The sequence below is a fragment of the Azolla caroliniana genome, unplaced genomic scaffold (genome assembly GCF_043228905.1).
Source record: "Azolla caroliniana isolate FFs.n. ecotype wild unplaced genomic scaffold, voAzoCaro1.0.p SCAF_17, whole genome shotgun sequence".
Classification (NCBI taxonomy): domain Eukaryota; kingdom Viridiplantae; phylum Streptophyta; class Polypodiopsida; order Salviniales; family Salviniaceae; genus Azolla; species Azolla caroliniana.
In genome coordinates this window covers 16,743,692-16,771,666 of record NW_028230452.1, presented here as the reverse complement: position 1 = coordinate 16,771,666, position 27,975 = coordinate 16,743,692, and the positions used below count along the sequence as shown (strand labels likewise).

General features: G+C 40.1%; 1 protein-coding gene across 1 annotated transcript; it reads left to right on the top strand.

The window, feature by feature from the left end:
* ALDH12A1 (aldehyde dehydrogenase 12A1) lies at window positions 1-27,975 on the top strand. Its single transcript, XM_087333026.1, has 17 exons — window positions 1-196; window positions 340-417; window positions 508-590; window positions 784-887; window positions 2,733-2,800; window positions 4,263-4,320; window positions 4,429-4,542; window positions 4,647-4,730; window positions 5,603-5,707; window positions 6,619-6,732; window positions 24,361-24,492; window positions 25,044-25,133; window positions 25,244-25,330; window positions 26,202-26,411; window positions 26,480-26,590; window positions 27,152-27,231; window positions 27,388-27,975. Exons 1-17 carry the CDS (start codon window positions 105-107, stop codon window positions 27,524-27,526), a joined length of 1,749 nt encoding a protein of 582 aa, XP_087189152.1. The 5' UTR covers window positions 1-104; the 3' UTR covers window positions 27,527-27,975.

The window sequence follows — 27,975 nt, the reverse complement described above, 5'->3', positions numbered from 1 at the left end:
AACTGTGCATCCTCTCTCGAGAGACTGAGCGAAGCGAGCAACCGAAGAACATTTGATTGGATCGTGTTCTGATCAGAAAGAAAGAAAGGAAGGAAGGAAGTGCGATGGCGATGGCGATGGCGATGGCGATGATGCTGCATCATCATCATCGACGTCTCGTTGCAGGTTTTCTGCACAGATGCTCGCCTTCTACCAGGTACTGTCTCTTCACTCCATCCTTTATCTCTCATCTTCCATTATTCATTCCTCGTCTTCTTCTTCTTCTTCTTCTTCCTGAACTTCGCTCCTTCTTCCTTCGTCTTGTGGTGAAACTCACAGCTTTTAACTTCTTTCTACCAGATGCGTTCCACCTTTTCTTCATCACCCTAGCCAATATCAAGCGGAAACAGTTGCTTCAGCGTTCCTCCTCTCTTCCAGGTAATAGTGTCTGCATTCCCTTCTTCAACGTAGCTATAAGATCAGCTCGCAATGTTCTCTTAGACTCGATCAGCTCCCTTCTGCTTCCAGAAGAGAAGCGTCTAGTCTCACGTTTGCAACTCTCGATCCTGACCAGATCTCGGGATTGCAACCGGCAGAAGTATTGAATCTAGGTAAAGGAAGATCTCATTCTTTCTCCTGTAACATGCATGCACTTCTGACTGGCCGTTATTAACACTTCGTACGGTTTGCCTTAATTTTTTCTCACTGCATGGGGAAGATTTCCATTCTTCCTCTGCTTCATGCATACTGTTTTTCACCATGCTTTCATCTCATATACTGCTTATCTATCCCTTCTTTCTTCAGTACATGGAAAATGGACAGGAGCTTCAAAATCCATAGACATAGTTGATCCTTTGAATGGAAATCCTTTTCTGAAGGTTCCTGACACAAACACTTCTGAAATAAAGGTATGGTCTATATATATATATATATATACATTCTGCTGTGAAAGCTTTGAGTTTGTTTGCCTCATAATATTCTCATTAATGAAATTGAGCATACGAGGCATTCCAAAATCTAAGTTTAAATATTGGAATGCATTAGATAGATAGAAGAACAGAAGATTATTGGAACACGTTGTTCCAATTATCAAAATTGAATTATGAGCAGGTGCAAATCTTGGTTCTGAATATTGAAATGCATTAGATAGTAACAATGTACCTAGGGCTGGCGTAATGAGAAGGTATCTGAGACTTATTGATTTCTAAAGCAAGTTCCAAATAGATAGCTTCTTAATGCAATACATCTAGTATGCAAAGCAATCAAAATGCCCAATTTCCGCTCATTGTTATGTTACATTAAAAGTGTTTTCTAGTTAGTAGTTGGTTTTCAGATTGATGAGAACTGGATATCTTATTCAAATTGTCCTTGAATTGAAATTAGTACTTGGTCTATGTAAGGAGAAGACTAAAATGTCATCTTCATGTGTCCATTCTAGGAAATTTGATCCCAAAACATTTTGTTCGATATCTCTAATACATAAATATTAAAGAAAGCTCGTAAACTATGTTTCCAATATTCAGTGTGAAGATTTCTACAAGCCATTATGAAATTCATGTGTATGTTTAACAGGCATATAATCACATGGTTGTCAAGATCCAAAGTGAATATTTCAATACGTTCTTATGTTTGTTGTTGCACTGAAATTAGTACTTGGTCTGTGAATACCTTCTTGATATGTCCATTCGATCTTCAGTGTGAAGATTTCAACAAATGTTTCCATGTAATTTCATGCACATGTGTACACCCATATAATCTCATGGTTTTAAAAATCCAAAGTAACATTTCATTACCTTCTTCAGTTTGTTCTCGAAATGAAATTAGTACTTGGTCTGTGAATACTTTCTTCATATGTCTATTCTAAATACTGTGTTCCAGAACTTGTTCTTCTATATATCTAATGTGTAAATATTGAAGCTTGAAAGAAATTGTTGTAAAAAATGTCTTCAATCATTAGTGCAAAAATCTCATACGATAAATTAATTTGCGTAGTTAATTTCCAAAATCCAAATATAAGAACGTTCTTTTTTACAAGATGATAATTAATATCAAGGACAAAAGTATGTATGAAAAGGTTTATGTGGATTAGCTATGGAAATAGTGCCAAAATCTCAGGAAACCCTGTTATGAAGTTTGCTCACACTGTTAATTTAGGAAATCCAAATATAAGAGCATATTTTAATGACGGGATAATTAATTTTAATGACAAAAAGTATGCATGCAAAGGTTTGTGTAGATTAGCCATGGAAATATATGTATGAACTCTTCAAAAGAATTTACCAAGGTGGATATGGACATAAGTGCTGCAGATAACAAGAAAAGGTGAATTAAGTTTAGCATACAGTATGTCATAATAATTTATTAGACAAACATGCCGAGAAATATTGGACATTTTGCCTAAGAACGCTACTACAATGTTAATGTAATGACATGCAAAAGTCAGTTTGCCAAAATAACTGAGTATTTACATGTAAACAGTTTTGCAAATGACTTCAAGTGTCTTGTTTCCTGTGATTATATTTGATTCTTTCTATTTATTGGTGTTTTATGAAAGACTATCGCCAATTTGGGTTTGAGTCTATTCTGATGTTTTGCCTCGATGTCATGCAGTTCTTGCTAGTGGTTGTACACTCTGGATCTTGTTATTTTTAGTTAATCTAATGAGATATATGTCTATTGTGATCTTCTTGTAAATAGGAGATGTTTAAAATTCTATGCTGATGCCTGTGATGTTCTCTGTTTTCCTTTTGCAGCCTTTTATTGAGAGTTTAAGGTCATGTCCTAAGTCTGGGCTTCATAATCCATTTAGAAATCCTGAAAGGTAAGAGCTTGAAAATTGACTAGTGTATTCTAGGGATTTTGTATTAAATGCTTTTTTTGTTTCAGTGTCTGAGGATCATACTTGTTTTATGGCAGTTTCTGCTCCAGCTTATGCATATGATTTAGGGGGAGTTGTGTCTGGCCGAGCTTTGTGTGTGTTTATGTTCGAGTTTTCACTGCCATCATTGATCTATGGAGAGACCACCAAAAGTATTACATGAGTTCAAGTCTAAACTGTAGAAATAAGTATTGACATTTTCTTGACTAGGTGTCACAGTATTAAAATGCATTTCACATTCTTCTGTGGGCATTGGCCTTACAATTTGGCCTTGTATTTCCCCCTGGTTTTATTACCCAACCATTAACATGTACATCCATCTTATGCAAGAAGTTCACATCTGTTAGAGATGGAAACAGGATGTAGACAAACCACCTTGGACAATTAGATATTTCAATTATGCAACCAAGTGGTAGAATTAGAGTGGGATTCATTCTTATTGGCATTGCATGCCTGTTTATTTGACACCATCTGCAATCCCACTGAGACAATCCGAAAATGTCACTGAGGATCAAACAATAGTCTTGGATGCCAGATGAAGACTGTCTGCTGGGACCATGGCCGTAGCTCCCAAATCAAGGCCATCGTCAATCGGTACTGGATTCACTTTTGTTTCCCAGCCTATGATATGTTTAGATCAGAGCTATCTGCCTTCCATTCAGCACATTTTATTTACAGAAAATAATTAAAATTATGATCCATAAATATGAGAAGCATATTTTCCCTTTTTGAGTTAGGTATATACTGTAAATGTTTGACCTTAGAAGTACAGTTGGTTTGTAAAACTAATAAGGTTTGCTTTAAGAGATGATTTTTAGTGATGAAGTTTGTGGTCATAATGGACATACTGTAATTGACATATGGTAAGAACAAAGTATTTTAACAACAGTCTAATCTTTATATTCGATTTTTTTTTGTGAGCAATGAACTAAGATGAAAGGGAAATGGACCCCATAACAATCAATGATAGAAATAAGTACATTCCTAGAAATCCAAATCACTTTAAAAATAAGGAAATTTCTAGAAATTGCAATCCCATTGTATAATGGGAGTGTCGTGCTAATGAAATCTAGAATATTTTCTTTCCAACCTTTGATTGGATAGCTATACTTGACATGAAGGCCTCTCTATTTAAAGAAACGCTCGAGTACGTGGAGGTGTCTATCTGCCCTTATACTGTATCTTTATTGAGTTCTTCATCATTCTCCAGAGGAAAATCTTCTCTCTTAGGTTATCAGGAACCTTATGTGACATATGTTTCCACTGTATGTCGTATAATGGGTTATCACCATTGCTATACTTGCAAATTAGAAAGGCTGTAACTAGATTCTGGACATCTTGCATGAAATTTGTGGGGTTTATTTTTTCTGAGAGAGTCTCATTTGGATCTTCAAATTTTTTTCAGATATCTTTTGTATGGTGATGTTTCTGCAAAGGCAGCTTATGCTCTGAAGCAACCTGAGGCATAGCTCTTGATTTCCCTCTAGTTTTTCATTACAGTTCAGTCTTTCTACCAAATTTACAATTCTATCTTCTATGCCCTTCACAATATGAGAATGCTCTATTTGCAGATCGAGAAATTCTTTGCCAGATTAATTCAACGTGTTTCTCCAAAGAGTTTTCCTCAGGCTATTGGTGAAGTTACTGTGACACAAAAGTTCCTGGAAAACTTTTCTGGAGACCAGGTATGATGGTGAATGATGATTTCCTGGTTGATTGAAATATTGATGATCATGTTTGACACTTGCGGAGCTCTGAGATGACATATTTTTCTTTATGTTTTTCTAAGGTTCGTTTTCTGGCTCGGTCTTTTTCTGTGCCTGGCAATCATTTAGGCCAACAGAGTAATGGATACCGCTGGCCTTATGGTCCTGTAAGTATAATGTTCTTTTTCCTGTTACAATTGAAGTACAAATCTCTCTGAAATCAGCATTCTAATTAATATCTTATCAAGCAGTGAAAAATTGCTGTTGTGCCTAAATGCATTGCTCGAACCTGAGATTTAGATATATATTTTTAAATGGACTATAAAAGCATTGGAGTGAAAATTAGTATCGTGACTTAGATTTTTTTTATTTTTGAATCATCGGAGAGTATATTGAGTGAAAATAAGAATGACAACTGCGATATTATTTAATTTTTTAAACATTTTCTGAAAATCGTAGGAGATATGGAAAGAACCTAGATTTATCATTTAAGGTTAGGCTATTGCTCTATACACTGAGTAAACTGAATTTTTCTATAATGGTGATTACATTTATACTATTATTATGATATCTAAAACCATTCAAACTTAAAATCCTGCTGAACAGATATAGAAACCCTTTTTCCAGCATAATAAGAAAAAATACATAATGTTCTATATGAGAATATAGTTAACCATAGGTAATTGATGGTTATAGAGATAAATATAATCTTAAAAAGCATCCTAGAAATAAATGCTGATAGGATGCCTATTGTATTTCGAGTCTGTCAAAATACAAATCTCCAGAAGAGGGATCAGTTTCGAATCTTCTGAAAAACAGGTCTCCCACCAATGTTTCCAAGATACAAATCAAAGAGAAGGCAAGAATATAGAAGTCCGCTTTATAAAAAAGAAAGTAGTTCAGGAATTCAGTTAATCATATTCTGTTTGCCAAGAAAAATGTAATGCGAAAGTATGCATCTATTTATCAAGTATATCAAATGTTGTCTCATGCATTTGATTTTTGAATTGCAAGGACTTTATGTGGTACGCATTTGCAGGTTGCAATTATTACACCCTTCAATTTTCCACTTGAAATTCCTCTTTTGCAAGTGCTTGGTGCTCTATACATGGGAAACAAACCTTTACTTAAGGTTGATAGTAAGGTATGCCATTTTGTTTTTTGATAGTAAGGTATGCCATTTTGTTTTTCTCCCATTGCACATGTATTGGTTGATCAATTCCCTGTAATGCACTGCTTATTTTGGAAAAACAAAAATCCACCTTTTAGGTTTTGATTAAAAAGAATCATGCTTGACAGAAGTAATTTGTGGTTTTCAATCTTCATTATTGATTGCTTGATAAGAGCATTTTTTTACCCAAATTTATCATAGAAGACTTTTAGTTTATGTTCAATGACAGCTTTCACTAAATATTTTTCCGTATTAGTTCTAGTTACGCAATATAGGCCTACTTTAGGAGATATCACGCTATCCAAAAGTATTAACTAACTAGTATTGCTTTCCTACAGCAATAGAATCTTTCATATTGATGTATTGGTTGGATTGAAAACATACAAACATACTTGTTGATCACCATATCTGTACAGACCATTTTATCTCTCTGTTCATGGAAACATAGTTATTGGGCCTGATGCACTATGGGGACCATTTCCTCACTCTGTTTCTGCACCAATTTCTTGATTTGACCATGCTGTGTTTGTGGCACTCTAAATCCTAGACCCTAAACTCTAGAATGTTGTAATGAAGACTGCAAAACATTCTAGCTGTAGGGGAGATTCATAGGCTGTCAGGGCATTTAGCTCTCTACCTTGTACCTTGAGTGACTAGATTACTTTAAATTGAGAAAACACATCAGCATTTGCACAATGTATAGTAAGTTTTTTATTTTTGCTTCAGTTGATTTTGTTCCGGATTAATTCCCTTTTCCAAGAGGCATGGGATGATAATGTTGGGCTTTTTAAAGTATTTGAACTGTGTGCATTATCAATGTTAGCATCAAATATATGAGCATAACTGGATCAATAATATTGAGGCTAAAACATAGTTGATGACAGGTCAGTGTTGTGATGGAACAAATGTTAAGACTTCTCCATGAATGTGGGATGCCCGATACTGACGTGGATTTCTTGAATTGTGATGGTGTAACAATGAACAAATTCTTGTTAGAGGTTAGTATTTCTTTACATTTAATATGAAAGCAGTGCTTGTTGGTTAATTACTGAAGGCAATGTACATTGTTTAATTTAATCGGGACTCATATCAATATTGTCAATTGTGGTGAATATCACTTTTAAAATCAGTACTCCGATATGCATATGATTATTGTCAATGATGTATCTGGTTGATATATGTAGGCAATTCTATACATCAAATCAATGTTGTTGATATGGATGTAACAATATACATGCTTCATGCATGATTACGTCAATCTTTACATTGATTATGCGGATCCATGAATTATGATCTTTCTGTTTTCTGTATGAAATTCTGTACATCATTTCAGTGATGCTGATTATGAATTTCATGATATATGTGCTTTATTCATCGTTTTACTTTTGATTGTGAACTGATGAATGGTGCTCTATAGAAAGCCCAATGTATGTCAAATGCAAATAGCAGTTTGATGGGAACCAAGATCATCACCTATGCTGGATGACTTTGAGACTATTCAATCCTTTGTAAAGGTAGTGGATAATATGTAAATACAACTGGGAACTTTGAACCAAGATGTTAGGCGGGACATTCTGACTAAGTTGATGGAAGGAATAGCATCATGTAAGCAGTTTTCTTTGAATCTATAGATGTGATAATTTGTATGTTACATTTTATTTCAACTTAGGAATTGAGATTAGCAGATCAAGATGCTAGAATGTGCACACTGAAGCATACTTTTGAAGTATGTGTATGTATTGCCTTTTTCACTATCTCAGCAGGGGGACAGATCTGGGAGGTGGAAGACTGCTCGAAACTTGGGAGAGATGGTTGTGAAGTGTGGATAGATGTGGGTGGAGGTGGAAGACTGGCCAGAAGATATTGATGCTCTTGTTAGCATCTGTTAATGCATCTGATATTGAGTCCATTTTGATTGATGTCACCGTTCATGGCCTCCTCTATGATATTGCTGGAGGTGGCATGTCTTCAATATGGGTTGAAACTATCGGAGATAGTCAACGCACTATCCTGTTGTTTGACCTAATATAATGATCCTACAATGAAACTACAGAAAAGATAGATAATCAATTCCAATGTCATAACACTCGAAAGAAAGTTGTTCTCGAAGTCAAGAAAATTTTAAGGTGTAATCTCTTGTTCTGTCTTATAGGCTATTTTGGTCTCTTAAAAGATGTTAATACATCTTTCTTCTTTCTTATTCTATTCACGAACAGATACAGCTCAATGTGCGAGAGTTCTCTCTCTCTCTCTCTCTCTCCCCCCCCTCAACAGCAAAAAAAGAGACCACCACTCTCCAAGTCCTAAGTTTCTTCTACATATACTTAAACTTTAACACTAGTCTGCCCCAATTGGCCTTTCCTCTAGTGTCCTATATACACCAGTCTCCTACCAAAGGCCAATACTGTCTGGGATTTACAATGCCCATCTGTATCCTTATGATGTTGGTATTCCCTCTATGTATGCATATGTAGGCATCGACATGGTGGTTCTGTTGGAACTCCATCTCCCACCTGATGGGCATGTACATCGATCCCCTTGATCTGTGATCTACGTTTGGACACTTCCTCTGTTGGGTTCTTGCTTTGAATCCCAAAAAGCTCGACCACTTTAGGGTTGTAAGAGTATTTTTAGACAGGGAGAAAAAACCTCCTAAAGAGGGAAAAAATGCCCCTGTAGTCCTAAGTGTGTTCACACATTACTGTCCGAAATGTGTTCACACACATCACTATCCTAAGTGTGTTCACACATCACTGTCCTAAGTGCGTTCACACACATCACTACCAAAATATGTCAACAAATCCCCCTTGGGAGTGATGCGGTGAACAAGGAGCTGACACTCATGGTTAAACAAGTGTCAAGCTATGTGGATAGAGATGAATCCACAAATGGGATTAGGCCTAAAGCTTTGCGGAAAGCTTCAAACTTCTCCCTAGGCAGAGCAGAGCCTTTGTGAAGAGGTCTGCAATGTTCTCCTGCGTGGGCACATAAGCCAAACTGATCTCTCCAGCGGAGAACCTTTCCCTGACATAGTGATAATGCACCTCAATGTGCTTAGTGCGAGCATGGAACACAGGGTTCCTCGCAACTGCCATTGCGCTTTGACTATCAGTGAAGATGGTGGTGGCAGAAGATTGACCAACACCCAAATCAGTTAAAAGGCGTCTGAGCCACACACACTCAACTGTAGCTGTGAAAGCTGCCCTATACTCAGCCTCACAACTAGAAGTGGCCACAGTAGGCTGCTTCTTGCTCAACCAAGATATGCATGAAGCAAAAACCACTTGTGGACACACGAGTGTCATAACAACCAGCCATATCAGAGTCAGAAAAAGCATGCAGGTTTGGCGGTAGTGATCCCCCCTTGGGATAAAACAACCCAAGTGACCGGGTACCACTCTAAAGGTAAAGAGGGATGTTTGACAGATCAGCTATTGAGAGATGACGTTCAGCAAACAGGACTGTAGTAGAGATGAGAGTAGAGACACACAGATCTTTGGTGTACCCAACCGCCTTGATTGGTACACAAGAAAAAAAGGTTATTATATTAGTTAACCTTACAAAGAAAGTGGTGTGTTCACATTACAAAAGGAGGTGTCCTGTCCAGGTGAACAATGTGTTCACATATACGAATAATTACCTAATTTGTGAACTACGGGCCTTTACACCTAACAACCTCCCACTTAAAGGTCCGATGTGAACATTCAAGTAACTCCCACTAACTGTATGCAATGCTCATGTTGAGCTTTGCCAAGACTTTTAGTGAGAATATCTGCAGGATTATCTTGTGTTTTGATCTTGGTCAATGTGACTAGACCATCCTCCAAAACTTGTCTGATAAAGTTATGTTGCACATCAATATGTTTGGTGTGCGAATGAAACATGGCATTCTTAGCCAGATACACAACACTCTGGCTATCACATCCTAACACAGGAGTACTAACAGACATGCCAAGATCTTCACCAAGTCTGATGAGCCATATAGCTTCCTTTGAAGCTTCTGTAGGTGAAATATATTCAGCTTCAATAGTACTCAATGCTACAATCTTTTGCAATTTGGAGCACCAAGACACTGCTCCACCAGCAACTGTAAATATATACCCGCTAGTAGACTTACGTGTATCCAAGTCACCTGCCATGTCTGCATCACAATATCCCTGCAAATTTAATGCACCCTTCCCATAGCATAAACATTTTCGCTGTGTACCTTTAAGATACCTGAAAACACACTTGGCAGCCTCCCAATGTGCTTTCCCGGGATTACTCCCACTGCATAAGCAATATCTGGACGAGTAGCTACCATAGCATACATTAGAGAACCACATGCTGATGCATAAGGAATTCCCTTCATAGCATTGATTTCCATCTCATCCTTTGGACAATCAGCCTTGCTGAGTTTAAGATATGACGGCAAAGGAACTCCAAGGGACTTTGCTTCTGCCATATTAAATCTGTTAAGCACTTTTTCAATGTACTTTTCTTGTGACAAAAACAACAATTTGTCTTTTCTGTTTCTATTGATTCTCATGCCCAAAATATGCTCTGCATTTCCCAAATCTTTCATAGAGAAGACCAATTTCAGTTGATCTTTTAGAGCATCAAGACTAGTCTTTCTTTTCCCAGCTAGCAACATATCATCCACATATAGAACAAGTATGATAGGACTATCATCGATATCCTTTTTCGTGCATAAACAATGATCTGCATAGCTACGATCAAAGCCTTGAGAAAGCATAAAAGTATCAAACTTCTTATACCACTGTCGTGGTGCTTGTTTTAGGCCATACAAGCTACGTTTTAGTTTGCATACCAAATGCTCCTTGTTAGAGACTACAAAACCCTCAGGTTGTTTCATGTAGATCTCTTCATCAATATCACCATACAAAAAAGCAGTCTTTACATCCATTTGGTACAACTCCAAATTAAGCATTGCAGTGAGAGCAAATAGCACACGAAGTGTGGTCATCTTCACAACAGGAGAGAAGACCTCTTGGAAGTCAATACCTTCCTTCTGTGCATAACCCTTGGCAACTAATCTTGCCTTGTATTTTGGTTTCCCTTCAATTTACTTTACCTTATAAACCCACTTATTTGGAAGACCATTCCTTCCTTGAGGTAAGGACACAAGATCCCATGTATCATTTGCATATAAAGATTTTATTTCTTCTTGCATTGCAAGCTCCCACACCATTCCTTCCTTGAGGTAAGGACACAAGATCCCATGTATCATTTGCATATAAAGATTTTATTTCTTCTTGCATTGCAAGCTCCCACTTACTGCTAAGTTCACATGACATTGCCTCCTTATAAGTAAGAGGTTCACCCTCATCTGACAGCATGACATAATGCAAAGAGGGGTCATATCTATATACCTACTTCCTTGAACGATTAGACCTACGTACCCAATGATCAGTATTTTCTGGGATTGGTTCTAAATCTGGAGGAAAATCATTTTCAGCACTTTCTGGCTGTTGCAAACCATGTCCAGCATGTTGTTCGACATCTATATTTTGTTCTTCAGTACCTTCATCTCGTTGACCAATACCTTCATGAGCATCTCTTTGCTGTCCAACTTCTTCTGGCTCAAAGATAACCGGTCGATCATCATATTCAACCTTTGGTATAGCATCATGAGATTTATTTTCAGATTTTGTGGATGGCTGTAATTGCTGAAATGTAATGCTCTTAGAGTTCCCAACAGAGGAACAAGCATTTTTCAGCAATTTTTCTTCATTAAAAACAACATCCCGGCTGTGTACAATTTTTCTGGACTGAGGTAACCAAATCCTATAGCCCATTTCACCTTCATCACCATAGCCCATAAAAATGCCCATGGTGGACTTAGCATCGAGCTTATTTCTCAGCTCACTTCTAATGTGTACAAACGCCTCACAACTGAAAATTCGTAAATGGTCATATGAGGCTGGTTTGCCAGACCAAACCTCCTCAAGGATTCCATTTTTTAAGGACTTGTTGGGCGAACGATTACATATATGAACCGCGGTTTTTAATGCTTCTCCCCAAAATTCATGAGGTAGATTAGCTGTGAACAGCATGCATCGTACTCGCTCACACAAGGTCCTATTATACCTTTCTGCCACCCCATTTGATGAAGGGTTATATGGAGCTGTAAGCTCTCTTTTAATACCATGTAAGTCACAACAAGACTTAAATTCTGCAGATGTAAACTCACCCCCATTATCTGTTCTGAGACATTTCAGTTTTGTCCCTTTTTGAGTAGTCACAAATGCATGAAAAGATTTAAATGCATCAAATGCATCACCTTTTCTTTTCATCAAGTACACCCAAATCTTCCTAGAATAATCATCGATAAAGGAAATAAAATATGCAGCACCGCCCAAGGATTTTACAGGCATGCTACATACATCAGAATGCACCAAATCTAGCACATTTGGTTTATGAGAGATACCAGAATAATAAGAATTTCTCACTTGTTTGCCAAATAGACAATCATTACAAAAAACTAGCTTTGATCCTTTAACATCAAATCTTTTTAAAGCAGAAAGGACTTCAAGTCCTTTTTGGCTCATGTCCTAATCTCTTATGCCAAAGCTCTAAACGAGAGTTGAATTCAGTAATAGCAAGAAACTTTCCAGGTAAAGCTTTACATTGCAAACAATACATAGTGCCCTTTTTGCAACCTTTCACAATAACCATAGATCCTTTCTTTAGTTTCCATAATCCACCACCGAATAATGTGGTGTAACCATGCAAATCCATCTGTCCTACAGATAGCAAACTTTTCTTAATGCTAGGTACATACCTAACATCTTTGAGCACAAGCTCTTGACTATTATCCAAAGACAAGTGTATGGTTCCAATACCATCAATATTGCAAGCACTATTGTTACCAAGATAAACTTTTCCATAACTGCTTGCATCAAATGTGGTAAAGCACTCCAAACATGGAGTAACATGAAAAGAAGCCCCGGAGTCTACTATCCATGTCTGTGTCAACCCATCATCGATTGACAATAAAGCATCAATAACATCTGTTTTGGTGATTTGCATGTCTTAAACATGAGCTATAAAGGCATCACTTGTAATACAAAGTACATCACCATCTTCACCAGATAGGTCTTCAATGATAACATTTGAAGCCATATTAGCTTTCTCTGGTGTATTAAACTTATCATCTTTGTTTTTCTTCTCTCCTACATTCTTCTTCCTTTCTAGTTCCATCTTCCAATATCTACAATCAGGTTTCTTATGACCTTTACGGCCACAATGATAGCATGTGATATCTTGTTGTTTTCCTTTCCCTCTACTCTTACTTCTATTTCTTTGTCCTACATTTGGGTTCCTCTTATCATATCTCCCCCTAATATTGTATGCTGAACCACTACCTTCTCCGCTATATTGTCTTCTAATATCTTCACTGAGAATAGAGCCCCACACACCATCGAAGGTCAAGGTGGGGCTATTAGATAGTGAAACAACTAATGTTTCCCACGAATCCGGTAAAGTCATAAGTGTTGTCGGGTGGGGGGTGAAACCTAGAATGGCTTCACCCCCCTCCCAAGGGGGTTACAATAGTGAGAGAGCTAGAGAGAAAGACAAATACAAAATGACACAAAATGAGGGGAAAAATGTCTCTCCCATTATGCCCCATGGGTGGGTTTTATATAGTACAAGAGGTAACCGTTACAAATAAAGAATGAGACAAGTATGGAGTTACATTACTTACCCACTTTCTCACCTTTGTACACATGCACACAAATATGCATGTGTTCATATACACATACTCATCCTCATACATTCATTTATAATACACAAACACATCAACCACATCATTACACATACCCTTATGCCTCCCCGTATATTCTTACGGGTAACACATGGCACGCTTGTGGGACAGTGCATTGCACGGTGAACCCACTCACCATGGCAACTCTTCTCGATCGGAACTCCATCGGTCGTCTAAACGGTCGGAAATCCCTCGACCGGATCACTGCTCTACGATCGATAAGTTCGATCGGAGCTTTGCTTGACTCGAACCTTCTCGTTCGGTTAGCACAAGTCGCGATTGGATCATACACCAATCGACTAGTTCAATGTGGCAGGGGTTGTGAAATCGTGTTGTGCATTTGTGTATTCTTTCTTTTATCACGTGAAGTGAGTTTTATATTTTGTACCCTTGGTCTCTAAAATTTTTACCCTTAAATGTTTTGAAATTTTCCTCTCTGGTTTGTCTTCACGGCCATCACTCGGCCCTAGTCTCGGTCGCGCATTTGGGCCGTACTCTCGAGTGCACGTCTCGGCCGTACACTCTATCGTGCATCTCGGTTGTCCTCTTGGCCACACGTTCCGACCATCTTCTCGACCGCGCGTCTCGGCGGTATTCTCGATCGTGCTCTCAATCGCGCCTCCTGGCCATCCTCTCGGCCGCGCATCTTGACTGTGTGGCTGTCCGCCCCAAGATGAGCTTTACTATGGCCGCCCACTTGTTGCCCATCTTCCGTCCAGCACTTCGCGCTTGATGTAAGGCCTCAAATGGTTTCCTAGGTTCTCTGCATCAAATTGATATGATAGAGAGACGAGTGTAGAGAGTTTTGCTAAAGGAATGTATACCCTTTCGTTTTCTAAAATTTTGTCAAATGCCCTTCCATTTCCTCACACTGTGATGATTCCCTCAAGATTTGTCCAATGCCCCTCTCTCTCTTTGCCTTTTCCTCTTCTTCTTTTCTTTTTCTTTCTTTGTGCCTGCTTTCTATCTGCATCGTTTTCTTCTTGTTCTTCGTTTTCTCTTTTTTCTTTGTTTATTACTCAGCTTCATCCTCATCCATTTCTCCGTCTTTTCGTTTTCTTCTCTTCCTCCTCTTTTTCTTCTCTGCTTCTGTCATACCCTCTCTGTCTTCTATGGTGGTGATGGTGATGATCATCTTCTTCTTCTTCTTCATTCTCTGATGATCATCTTCTTCTCCCATCTGCTGTCTGTCTGTGGCCGTCTCTCCGTGGGCTGTCTCTGTCGTCGTCCGCTGGTTGTCGGCTCTGTCCGGCGGCCACTTGTGGGACCCTTTGTTCGACGGCTGTCACCATTTCTCCGGTCAACTCTGTCGGACGTTGGCTGGTGCCGTCCAGTTCACGAACCGGCTGCTCGGCTTTGCCTGTGACCGTCTGTCGTCGGTCAGCTGTGCCCGGCGGTCTCCGCCTTCTGGCCATGGTCGTTTGTCTATTCGGCCGGCTCTCTGTTCAGCCGTGCCTTTCTGGCCCCCTGCCAGATGACGGCCGTCGCTCGGTCGGTAGCCGCCTGCCGGACTGTTTGACCGGCTCTGCCGTCGCCGACTGTCAGTTGTCGTTGTTCATTGTTTGCCGACTACCTCGGCCGAATGTCTCTAGATCGTCGCCGTCTTTCTGTACTGTTTCTCCATTCTCAAGTCTACGAAAAAAATCTGCCACTACGTGTTGCGTTCCTAGTCAGTGCTGAATTACGAACTCGAATTCTTGGAGCAGCAGCATCCACCATGCCAATTTCCCTATCAGGGCTTGTTTCTCCACCAAATACAATAATGCCGAATGATCCACGTGGAACGTGAATTTCCGTCCTAATAAATTGTGTCAGAATTTATTGATGCTATAGATCATCTCTAGCGCCTCCCGCTTTGTTGTGGAATAGTTACGCTCTGTTGCTGGCAATTTACGACTTGTGTAGTATACTGGCCTGTACCAGTTTGGTTCGGTGAGCTGCATTAGCGCGCTTCCTATTGCTATGTCCGAGGCGTCGACGAACACGTGGAATCTACGCATACCCGTATTTTGCCGTTTTTCTTTGGGACAACCACTATCGGGCTTAGCCATGTTGCTTGTTTAACTGGCTGTATAAACCCGGCCCTCAGGAGCTTGTCAATTTCTTCTTTCACGTGGGTCGCGTAATTGGGGTTCATGCGGTAGCGGCGCTGCTGGACAGGTTTCGCATCAGTTGCTAAATTGATCATATGCTGATAGAACTTGGGATCTAACCCCTTCATGTCCTCGTGAGCCCAAACGAACACATCTTTATATTCCGTGAGTAGTGCGATCATTGTGATTCTCTAGTCCGGCCTTAATTCCTTTGCGATGGAGAGGAACCGGGGCTCGGATTCCGTACCCACATTTACTTCTTCGAGAGCGGAAGCGGTGACTCGTCGTGAAATCTCCATTTCCCTTTCAAATGCCGTCGGTGCTCTGCTGAGTTTCAATATGGACTCTGGGTTTGGTTCGTATGGCTCGTCGTGCGGAACAGTGGCCGTAGTATATTCTGTCGTAGTTGCGATGACATCTATTTCGAACAGCGGAATAATCCGAGGATGTTCGTCGAGGTACGCCTCCAATTCGGCATCCTCCACCCCAGCCAACATATTTATGTCCTCCGCGTATAACGGTGTTATACCCTTAGGTTGTGGCGTGTTGCCTTCCGTAGGTACGCGAACCTTGGTGCGTCCATGCCGGAAACTGATACACTCATGTTGCCAGCTCGGCTTGATATTTGTTGTCTGAAGCCATGGTCTGCCCAGAAGCACTGGGTACGCTCATGGGGCGTCCAAAGCGAGGACGACCGTCGATATGTCCATGGTTAACGTGATTTCACAACCTGCTAACACCTGCCAAATGGGGTCTAACCCCGGTCTTTCATTCTCTGTTCGCTCCATTGTGTTCGCGGACTCCTGCCGCATACGTTCCGTATAGGTCGCGTTTGCTTTTTCCACCCAGGCTTGGGCTTGTCGTCGTACCTCGTCCTGCACAGCCCAATCCGCCGTTTTTGTTTGTTGACGTGTCGTGACTTGTACCTCCGCCGTAATCGTATTGACGGCGGGCCCCTTTCCCTTGCGTGTCGGGCATTGTGTGGCATAATGTCTGGGTTGCTGACAAATAAAACAATGGATGCTTGATTCTCCCTTCTCGGCCCCAGGTGGTGTGTGCCGCTCTCCGGGTGCTACTTGCTCTTCACGGTCCGGCCTCGTTTGTCGGAACGTACGCGGTGGCTGCTATTGGTCCCGTCGTTCCTGGTGCCGCTCATCCCCCGAGCTTTCGTCGTAACGCCGGTGATCCCTATATTGCCGAGGCTTAACCCGATAGCCATTGAAGCCACCCCGTTTGTTTGTCGGGCGTTGATGTTCGTAGCGCTGACCCCCTTTGGCGTAACTTGGATGTCCACTATAATCCTCGTCCTCTGGGTCGTCGTCCTCAGACTCGTTGTGATTCCGGCGATTCCGGTTGTACCAGTCCTCCCGCGGGTTGCGATCCTTATACCAGGGTCGGTCTTCTTGCCTCCTTTGTTCAGCCCGGTGCGGTTGACGCTGTGTGTCCATGCTGTGGACCGCGGGAGTGGCTCTGTTTAACATATTGTACTCGCATTGGTCGACTGTGTGAACCTTCGAGTGGCAGATTGGGTAGTGGATTCACATATTGCACTCCACTGCGGAATGCCCCGAGTTCAAGCAAATCGTGCACTGGATTGCTTGACAAAATTGGCGTTCCTCATCCTGAGGTAACGCTTGTCGTAAGGATGACATCGAAAACCTTTCCTCCTCGTCATCCAACTCGAGTTGTAACGCTCGTTCAATTACCATATCCGCCGTTTCCCCTTTCACGCTATTGTTGTTGAGCGTTGCCCGGATGGGCCGGCGTAAAGCTGCTAGAAATGTCTCCCGAGCCTCCTCCTCCGCGGGGCTTCGTTCCAGTTTCCGTCGTAAATTTTGGAAACATAAGTTGAAGTCCGCTATCGTCTCGATCGGTAGTTCCTTAATTGTATAAAACTGCCCGAGAATCTCGCGTTGTGGAACCCTCCGATGGAAGAATCGCAAGAAAGCGAACTGCAGCTGATCGAAGGTTGTTATAGCTGGCAAGTCCATCTGTGAATGCCAGAACGCCGCACGCCCATCTAATGTTAATCCGAACTCTGTCATCTTCGATTGGTGTGCCACTGTCTTGAAGAGATTCTGTGCCATGTGGTTTGCATTCTAGACATTCAGGAACATGCGAATATTAGTTGCAGTGTCGGTTTCGCCGTTAAAGCGGGGGTAGGCAAAGGCCATAGTGGGAGCTACGGCAGATCGGGAAAGGCCACAGGGTGGCTGTGGTGAGCATGGTCCCCGCGTCTCGTCGAGGTATTTGGGGAGCGAAGAATCCCCTTTGCACTCACGGTAGGTAGTACTGAGGTCGCTGATGCGCGGCTTCTGCCGTGCACGTTCTTCTGCCTGGCGTGTGACGGACCTTGTTATTGGCCAGTCTTGTCATGTTGGTTCTCTGGGTCGTCTGCGGCTAAACATCCATTCGTTGTTGCTCGTTTGTGAGGAAACACAGATCACCAAGCGTGCCAAAAGTGTTGTCGGGTGGGGGGTGAAACCTAGAATGGCTTCACCCCCCTCCCAAGGGGGTTACAATAGTGAGAGAGCTAGAGAGAAAGACAAATACAAAATGACACAAAATGAGGGGAAAAATGTCTCTCCCATTATGCCCCATGGGTGGGTTTTATATAGTACAAGATGTAACCGTTACAAATAAAGAATGAGACAAGTATGGAGTTACATTACTTACCCACTTTCTCACCTTTGTACACATGCACACAAATATGCATGTGTTCATATACACATACTCATCCTCATACATTCATTTATAATACACAAACACATCAACCACATCATTACACATACCCTTATGCCTCCCCGTATATTCTTACGGGTAACAATAAGTAGGAGATAGCTTTGAGCTTGTCATCAAAAGCTGGTAAGCCTAAATCTTGTAGTTGGGAGAGAGTACCTGTGAATAACGATAGATGCTCTGTTGCACCTTTCAACTCATCAAGCCTAATACTGACAAGTTTTCTCATCTAATGCACCTGATTCATAGGAGTAGTATTCTCGTAAGTTTTCTTAAGTTTCTCCCAAACTTGATGGGCAGTATAGTCAAGCCGTCTACATCTACAAGAATTTCATCAGAAACAACCATTTTAATATATGTAATGGCTTTCTTATTCAGAGTGTTCCAAGCATCATTTTCCATGCTCTCTGGATTCTTTTCTACGAGAGCATCTTCACAATCTCTTAGAAAGAGGATGCCCAGCATACGCTCTCTCCACAATTCGAAACCTTTTCCATCAAATCTCTTGATTTCAAAGAGGTTTTTTCAGTTCAGCTGAAGTGGAGGCCATTGCTCCCAAGATTTATGACAGATGCCTTCAGAAATTGAGCAGAATACCAATAGGAAAGGGTCTGACAGATTTTTTATTTTTATTTTTTAAATCTGTGTTTTCTGCTGATTCTGAATCTAACGAAAAACAGCAAAGCAGAGGAAAGAGATTCGGCTCTGATACCAATTAAAGGTAAAGAGGGATGTTTGACAGATCAACTATTGAGAGATGACGTTCAGCAAACAGGACTGTAGTAGAGATGAGAGTAGAGACACACAAATCTTTGGTGTACCCAACCGCCTTGATTGGTACACAAGAAAAAAAAGGTTATTATATTAGTTAACCTTACAAAGAAAGTGGTGTGTTCACATTACAAAAGGAGGTGTCCTGTCCAGGTGAACAATGTGTTCACATACATGAATAATTACCTAATTTGCGAACTACGGGCCTCTACACCTAACACACTCAAGTAGCGAAAGATGCGCTTAACTGCTTGCTAATGCTTAATGACAGCAAACTGAATGTCAGGTGGGGTTATGCGTAAGTAAATCAAGCATCCAACTGCCTGCTGATAGAGAACATCATCAAATGCATCTCCAGCATCATGAAGGCTCAAACGTAAACCGAACTCCATGGGAGTGGCAATAGCTTTACAGTCTTCAAGGCCAAAACGCTGTAATAATGTGTTGATGTATTTCGATTGACACAATGCTATTCCACCATCAACTTGCATAAATTGAATGCCCAAATAATGATGCAAATGCCCCAAATTTGACATCTCAAAGGAGGCATGCAAATCAGCCTTAAAGTCAGCAATATGCTTCTCATTGGGACCAGTGAGCAACATATCATCGACATACACAACCATGATCAGAAATACATCATCAGCACGCTTAACATATAAGGTACTTTCAGTTGGACTATTCTCAAACCCAAATGCAATCAAATAGGCATGTATCTTTTCATACCAAGAACGCGGTGCTTGCTTCAAGCCATATAATGCCATTTGCAACCTGCACACTTTGTGTTCATGCCCTTTTTGCACAAAACCATGGGGCTGGGATACATACACTTCCTCATGAATATCACCATTAAAAATGCTGTTTTAATGTCCAACTGATGTACATTCCAACCACGATGAGCTGCAATTGCACAGATGCTACGAACAGTAGTCATACGGCAGGTGGAGCAAAGGTCTCATCAAAATCAATGCCATTTTCTTGGGCATAACCTTTCGCAACAAGCCTAGCCTTATACCTGTCAATTGTTCCATCAGGTTTACAGTTTAGTTTATATACCCACTTAGTGCCAATAGCCTTCTTGCCAAGAAGCAAGTCACATAAAGACCATGTACCAGTCTTCATAATAGCCTCATATTCTGATTGCATAGCAGCCATCCAATTTTCTGAATTTTGTGCTTCATCAAAAGAAACAGGCTCACTCTCATTGCAAAGACTAGAGGCAGCCATTGCATAACAATCTGATGCAAAAGAAGCACTATGATAACTTGAACGAGTACGGTATGGCAAAGGAAAATCAAATTTACTGTCTTGCAAAGTCTGCAACAGCCATCTAGGCACAGTCTTTGCCTCCTCTATATCAGCCCTCTCATTAATAAGTGCATCATGTAAGTCTGCATCAGAAATAGAATGATCTGCATCATTATGAGTAGCTTCCAAAGGCTGAGAAGGTGCCTCAAGTAAGTCAACACTTAATTGTCCACTTGTAAACAGAGGCAACAAAGTGTCATACACATCTTTGGAGCTAACTGATGTCTCCTTGGTACATGAAAGAAGTGGCTGAATTGCATCCTCCACAAAAACATCACAGCTAACTAAAATGCATTTATATTGTGGATGATACAGATGATAGCCTTTACTTTCAGAACTATATCCTACAAAAATACATTTCACTGCTTTATCATCCAATTTTTTGTGGTGTTGTTTAGGCACGAATGCATATGCCAAACAACCAAAAACACGCAGATGAGCAATAGATGGCTTTTGGCCATGCCAAGCTTCATATGGAGTGATAGAGTGCAGTGCTTTAGTGGGACACCTGTTAAGTACATATGCTGCACACATGACAGCCTCAAGTCAAAAACTATGTGGTAAGGCTTGACTTTTGACCATACACCTCACCATTTCCATGAGTGACCTGTTCTTTCTTTCGGCCACTCCATTTTGTTGAGGTGTATACGGCACTGTACACTGATGTTTTATCCCACGTTCAGCCAGAAATGCATTAAACTCAGAAGACATATACTCCCCCCCTCGATCAGAACGGAGGGTGCCCATTTTACATGATGACATTCTCAGCGAAAGCTAGAAATTGTTTGAAGCACAGAAACACTTCAGCCTTTCCCTTCAATGGATATACCCATGCATGCCTAGAAAAGTCATCAATGAAAGTCACAAAATAAAGATAGTTCCCAAGAGAATGTGTTTGCATAGGACCACAGACATCACTATGAACAAGCTGCAATTTCTGCGTAGCTCGAACTAAACCATCTTTTCGAAAGGATGAACGGTGCATTTTGCCCAAAATGCAGCCTTCACAAACATGCTTCCGGGGTGCCTCAAGTTTGGACAAGGAGGACACCATTTCAGATTTCTGCAGACAAAGCAAACTTGCAAAATTCAGATGACCAAAGCATGCATGCCAAATCTTTGCATCTGAAATAGCTTGAGAATCTTGTATTGCACAGGCTGAATCATTTATAGATTGTTCATAATCTATGAGCTTATACAGCCCACGACATAAAATGCCAGAAGCAATAATAACATCCCCATTGGACAGATCATGAACTGTACACCTGTCATCAACAAATTTAACAACCAAGCCAACCTTGGCTAATGCTGAAACTAACAACAGATTTTTCTTGATCCTTGGCACAAACAAAGCATCTAACAAGATGAAAGGACTACCATCAGCAGTAGTCAAAAGGATCTTACCAACACCCATAACTGGATAAGATGAGTTGTTGGCGCATGCGATAGTATTCCCTGTAGGGGCAGGCTCCAATGAAGTGAAGAAATTGCACTGCGAGGTAATATGTTTGGTTGCCCCACTGTTGAAGTACCAAACATTTGATTGTGCAACAAACATTCATTGTTCAAGTGAAGATGGTTCAAAACTACAAACAGTAGTAAATGCCCATTCTTCATTCTGCACAAGATTTGGAGACTCTATTTTTGGTGCAGAAACATCTGTAACAACGAGTCTTGCCTCTTTTTTCTTTGCCTCTTTTGCAGCCAATTTTGGACAGTTCTTTATAATATGATCAATTCCTTTACAATATTTGCAAAATAGTTTTTGTTTTTGCTCTTGTTTTTTTTCATTCACTTGTGAATTATTAGCAAATCTTTGCTTGCTAGCAAAAGAGTTCCATTTACCTTTGCCCTTCTGACTAGCTAGGAAAGCTTGATCTGCAACACACATAATAGACCTGTTTTGCCTAGATTGATCTTCCTGTAACAAAACAGAGACTAGCTCCTCGAATGATAAGGCATTGGGATTTCCTTTCATCATTAAACAAAGAGTAGAAGCAAAACTCTGATATAAATCAGGAAGTCCATTTAGAACGGTCTGCACAAGTGAACTATTTGGTATCATTTCATTAGCAGAAATTAATTGTTCCTTAAAATCTTTGATTTTTGTAAGACAACAGTCCATAGAATCCCCTTCATTCATGTGCTCGCTCTCCAATTGTTTTCGGAGATAAGCAACACAAGCCTCATTTCTTGCTTGGTACAAAGTGGTAAGAGTATCCCAAGCATCCTTTGCTGTCTTGCAAGAGGGAATATGGGGAATAATGGCACTTTCACAAACAAAGCTATCAAAGCATGTGCCTGAGCATCTCTACCATCCCAACGAAGTTGCTCTGCAGTTGGTACAACAGAAATTGTAGTATGGTCATCAGCAGGATGATCAACATCCTCGATAGAATCAGTACCATCAGCATTTGTGTTCTCAACAACAGGACGTTTTTCAGACCCTTGAACCACATTCCACAACCCCTTTGCTACCAATACATGGTGCATCATATAAGCCCAAAGAGGGTAATTTGTTCCATCCAGTTTATCCTCAACAGCAAGCATTTGAAATACATCGTTGGTCTCAGCCATGGCCGTGGACTGAACACGTTTTGATGTAAAAAAATGGACTGCTGAATGAATAAAAGGGAATAGCGTACCTCTTTGACTTCAAAGATGAACAAGTGAAGAGAAAAGGGAAGCAATCTGATTTCTGAGGGTTGGAGGAATGTCTTGGAAGACTCAAGGAGGCTTTTTCTAGGATTGAATCGACTTGGAGGCAGAAAAAAAACACAACTGAAACTGTGCAGAGAAAGAAAACACGCAGAAATTTGTTTTTTCAACAGCAGAAAAACGCCACCACAGATGGCACAGATGGACTGCGTATGAGAGCCGTTGTGTTGCTGCTCAAATATCGCTTTGTAGCTCTGATACCACTGTTGGGTTCTTGCTTTGAATCCCAAAAGGCTCAACCACTTTAGGGTTGTAAGAGTATTTTAAGACAGGGGGAAAAAACCTCCTAAAGAGGGAAAAAATGCCCCTGTAGTCCTAAGTGTGTTCACACACATCATTGTCCTAAGTGTGTTCACACATTACTGTCCTAAATGTGTTCACACATCACTATCCTAAGTGTGTTCACACACATCACTACCAAAATATGTCAACATCCTCAATTTGCATCAACCCACAATAGTTATAGAAACGTGTGGCAGAAACGGCCTTTGTAAATGCTTCTGCAGTGCTGCTCAATGTGTGCGCTCAGTAGAGTGATCCAGCTCGTTTCAATACGATCCCAGATAAAGTGATGATGCACTTCTATATGCGTAGCTGTGTGAAGGACGGCCACCACTGTGGAGCGTTGACCTTCAGTGAATCACTCCCATATTGAGAAAACCACGGTAATGATACATAGTGTGAAAGCCACAGTTGAATCTATTTGTAACTTCTGTCCAATTTGGTGTCCTTAATGGCATACGTGATGTATTCAACCTGAGGTGAATCTGCCGATTCTTTCTATCTGGAGTGATTCACATATCCAAGATGTGCTTCGGTCCTTCCATGTCCTTCATATCAAATTTGTGGCTCAGATTTCTCTTCAGAGCCTGTATGTCCTCCACGGATCACCATGCCATTCACATACAAGATGGGAAGGATTAGTTAGGCTACTGTATGTGTGCCTCTTTGTGTACTGGTAGGAACCTCATTGCTGTAGTGAAGTCATTCCAACTTCATGAATGAGTCGATATACCACCCTTTCTTGACCAGGTTCAACCAACCCTGATCAAGTTAAGGTCTTTCAGTAGGCAATGCTGTATGGATCGTGATGTGTGTCCAGTCACTTGGTTATTATCAACAAGGCCTAACATATTCTTTTTACACCTTATCCATGACGTGCACATGTTTTCATTACAATAAATGGCATAAATGTTCTCCAATTTTTCAACATGAAATCCCCATTGCAGGCACAACAGAAAATGACATTGTTTACTGGAAGTTCCCGAGTAGCTGAAAAGCTTGCCCAAGATCTGAGAGGCCGTGTTAAACTAGAAGATGCCGGTTTTGATTGGAAGATTCTTGGGCCAGATGTCAGAGATGTAAGGTTTTTTCTTGAATCCTCAAGTTCAGGGATGCTGCTCTTTACTGGTGATTTTGTTCCTCAATATGAATGGCAACCCTTTTGCATTATTTTTGTGGTTTGAATTACTTTAACAGACCATTGAGCTAGATCTTTCTGTTCCATATAATAAATGGCTTAATATCTAGTGTCTAAGATTTTGCGTAGTTCAACCTCCAGAATAATTAAAAAGGTACATTGGACATGACCGAGTTAGTGTTATTTGAAAACAAGTTAGTCTTAATCTATAGGCCGTAGCAGTTACTTTTGAAAGTGGCACAAACAGTGCATTTAGTTGGTATGCGGTAAGAGCCAGTTTATGTAGGGATATACACTGTAGAAATGTCACTATCATTCATGTTGGGTAAGTTAATGTAGTTTGTACTTCCTAGTTTTGTATGGTATTATGGCTTATAGGAAGAATGGCATGAGTTATCTCCATGGTTTCTGGATATGTGCATTATTGATTAATGTCATAGCTAGTTGGCTTTTCATACCCGTATTTGGCTTAAGAGTTTTTCAATTTTTCAGGAAGATTATGTTGCTTGGGTCTGTGATCAGGATGCGTATGCATGTAGTGGCCAAAAGTGCTCTGCACAATCCATTCTTTTCATGCATAAGGTAAATCTCAGCTTATCTCAAATGAAATTGATGTAAAAAGTGTTAAACACTATTGACAAGATAAGGAAAATTTCATGATTTCTCTGAACACTTCCCCACTTGCTGTCCAGAATTGGGGTACTAACTTTCTGTCAAAATTGAGTACACTTGCAAAACGTAGGAAGCTTGAAGATTTAACTGTTGGGCCAATACTTACGGTATGTTTTGGAAATCCTTACTCTTTTTGTAAGTTTTTTTGTTCCAACTGTTTGAAGATAAAGCATACTTGGTTCACTATTAACTGTAAGTGTTGTGTTCTGTCAAATTTCCAAAATGTGCTTTTGCCCCATAATGAATGACCGGGGCAGTATAGAAACCAGAAATATTTATTTTAATACTTTGTGTTTATATCTAAACCAGAACACAGTTCAGATATATGACACCCGTTTCCCTTGCTTCATAGGCTATTGGTTCATTAATTGCTCTGCCTTCTCTTAACCTTATACTCTAGATCTGTGGATCTCATAGGCTATTGGTTCAGTGAATTTATTTTTTCTCATAAGCTATTGGTTATTGTATTTATCTTATGGATATATCTATATTCTAGATTCAAAGCACTTTGTGATAGCCAATGAGTAGTCATTCCCTCAGGCAAAATTGGTATAATTCTCGTAACTGTATTGATGTTTCTTCTTAATTTTCGAAAAAGTTAATTTGAACCAATATGCAAAAGGCCTTCGTTATAATTAAAATAAAGTTTTAAATGCTCCGCTTTAACTTTAATGCAGATGCTTATATAGGAAGCACCAGTTTTGTTCAGCAACCAGTTATATTATTAACATCTTATCCAGACTGATCTATTATGACTTGAGTGATTATATCTATTTATTTTAGGTTGGAGTACCTTTAGATTTATGACTCAAACATTCTGTCTCCATCAGGTTCATACAAAATCAGTATATTGTGTTTGGTTTATTTGGATAATGTTGTAATGATGAACATGTCTGCTATGATTGGTAGAGTATTAGGATTGAAAGTTGAGCAGGCTGAACCGATAAAAGTATTTTTGTATTTGTTCTGTAATTTTAGGTGACAACAGACCAAATCTTGGATCACATTAACAAGCTTTTGGAGATTCCTGGTGCGAGGTTGCTCTTTGGTGGAAAACCACTAGAGAATCACAATATCCCAAAAGTATATGGAGCAGTAGAACCTACTGCAGTATTTGTGCCGCTTCAACAAATAGTGAAAAATGAATATTTTGGTCTTGTGACAACTGAAATATTTGGACCCTTCCAAGTACGTGAAGATCTTTATGTGAAATGCGAAATATTCTTTGAAGAATTCATATTCATCTCTGTGTGCAGGTTGTGACAGATTATACAACTGAAGAGTTGCCACTTGTTCTGGATGCTTGTGAGAGGATGGAGGCTCATTTGACAGCAGCTGTTGTGTCGCATGATTCTCATTTCATACAGGTACTCACCTTTCTTTGAAGAAAGTAATTCACCTCTAGCTATAAGATTGTCAAAAGAAGTCACAAGCTTCTTTGCTTTGTATTGAATTAATTGCCCCCTTGTGATGCATAATTTGGGATATTAGCTATCTTCCTTCTGGATCAGAGCAATTATGTGGGGGTTCTTGCTTAGCCAATTAAGTACTTTCCTATGCTAGTGGAGAAACATGCTAAAGCAGTGTTCTCTGGATCTTCAGTCTGAAAGTTGTTTCTTCATCATGGCTGGTTGTCTTGCTTGAACTTGCTGCGGGATTGCAAACAAGTAGTTTATTTGTTTGAAAGATAATTTAGAGATATGTCTCAAAGATTTGCATTGGGTTTATGGCTGGAAGAAATGCAGAATCACACAACACTAGTTCGGTGCATGTTTTGAACATTTAGAAAAGTATATTGGTTGTCAATCCATTGTTTATTAGCATCAGCCGATTATTCCAATAGATATGTTATTGATATATATTTTGGTAAACAATAGCGAATGAAACTAGAATTTGCATTCTGACAACTTCTATCAATATTCCTTCAGGAGGTTCTTGGAAGAACAATAAATGGAACAACATATGTGGGCATTAGGGCACGCACAACTGGTGCCCCACAAAATCATTGGTATGATATTAGACTACCTATATTCCTGTCTCAATCATGGTAAATTCACTTGAAGCAAAAGGGGCTTTTATGGTAGTCTGTTGTCATCCCACCAGAGGCATTAAGCTACTTTCATCATTTTTCCAGAGTATGATGCCATTGATTCTTTGATCACAGGTTTGGACCAGCTGGTGATCCGAGGGCTGCAGGCATTGGCACTCCCGAGGCAATCAAACTTGTTTGGTCTTGTCACCGGGAAGTTATTCAGGATGTGGGTCCGATATCGCAATCTTGGTCATTACCATCATCATCGTAAGCTCAATGATATTAATGGTGAGTAGTCTTAATGATATGATGAGCTCATTGGAATGTGTAGTGAGCAATCTTCCCATGAAAATGATCAGCAATCCACATATAGTAGTGGAGATGTATGATTCTTCTGGTTGTAATGGAAAGTCTACTTGCATATGATTGATTACAAAGTGTGGTCTTGTGAATAATCATTGGCAATATAAACTGTGAATTCTTGTGAATGAGTTTTTGTCATGTTGATTCTTACGACAGTCGTAATGGTGGCGTATAAAGTTGCCTGTATGCTTTTGATTGAGCATGTCGCAATGTTTATAGCCCTCAGCAAAGTAAAAATTATAATGTTACATTGGAAGATTTACAGTCACATATGAAGTTGCTTGTATGCTTTTTATTGAGCATGTCACAATGTGTATAGCCCTCAGCAAAGTAAAAGTTTCATAGTTACATTGGAAG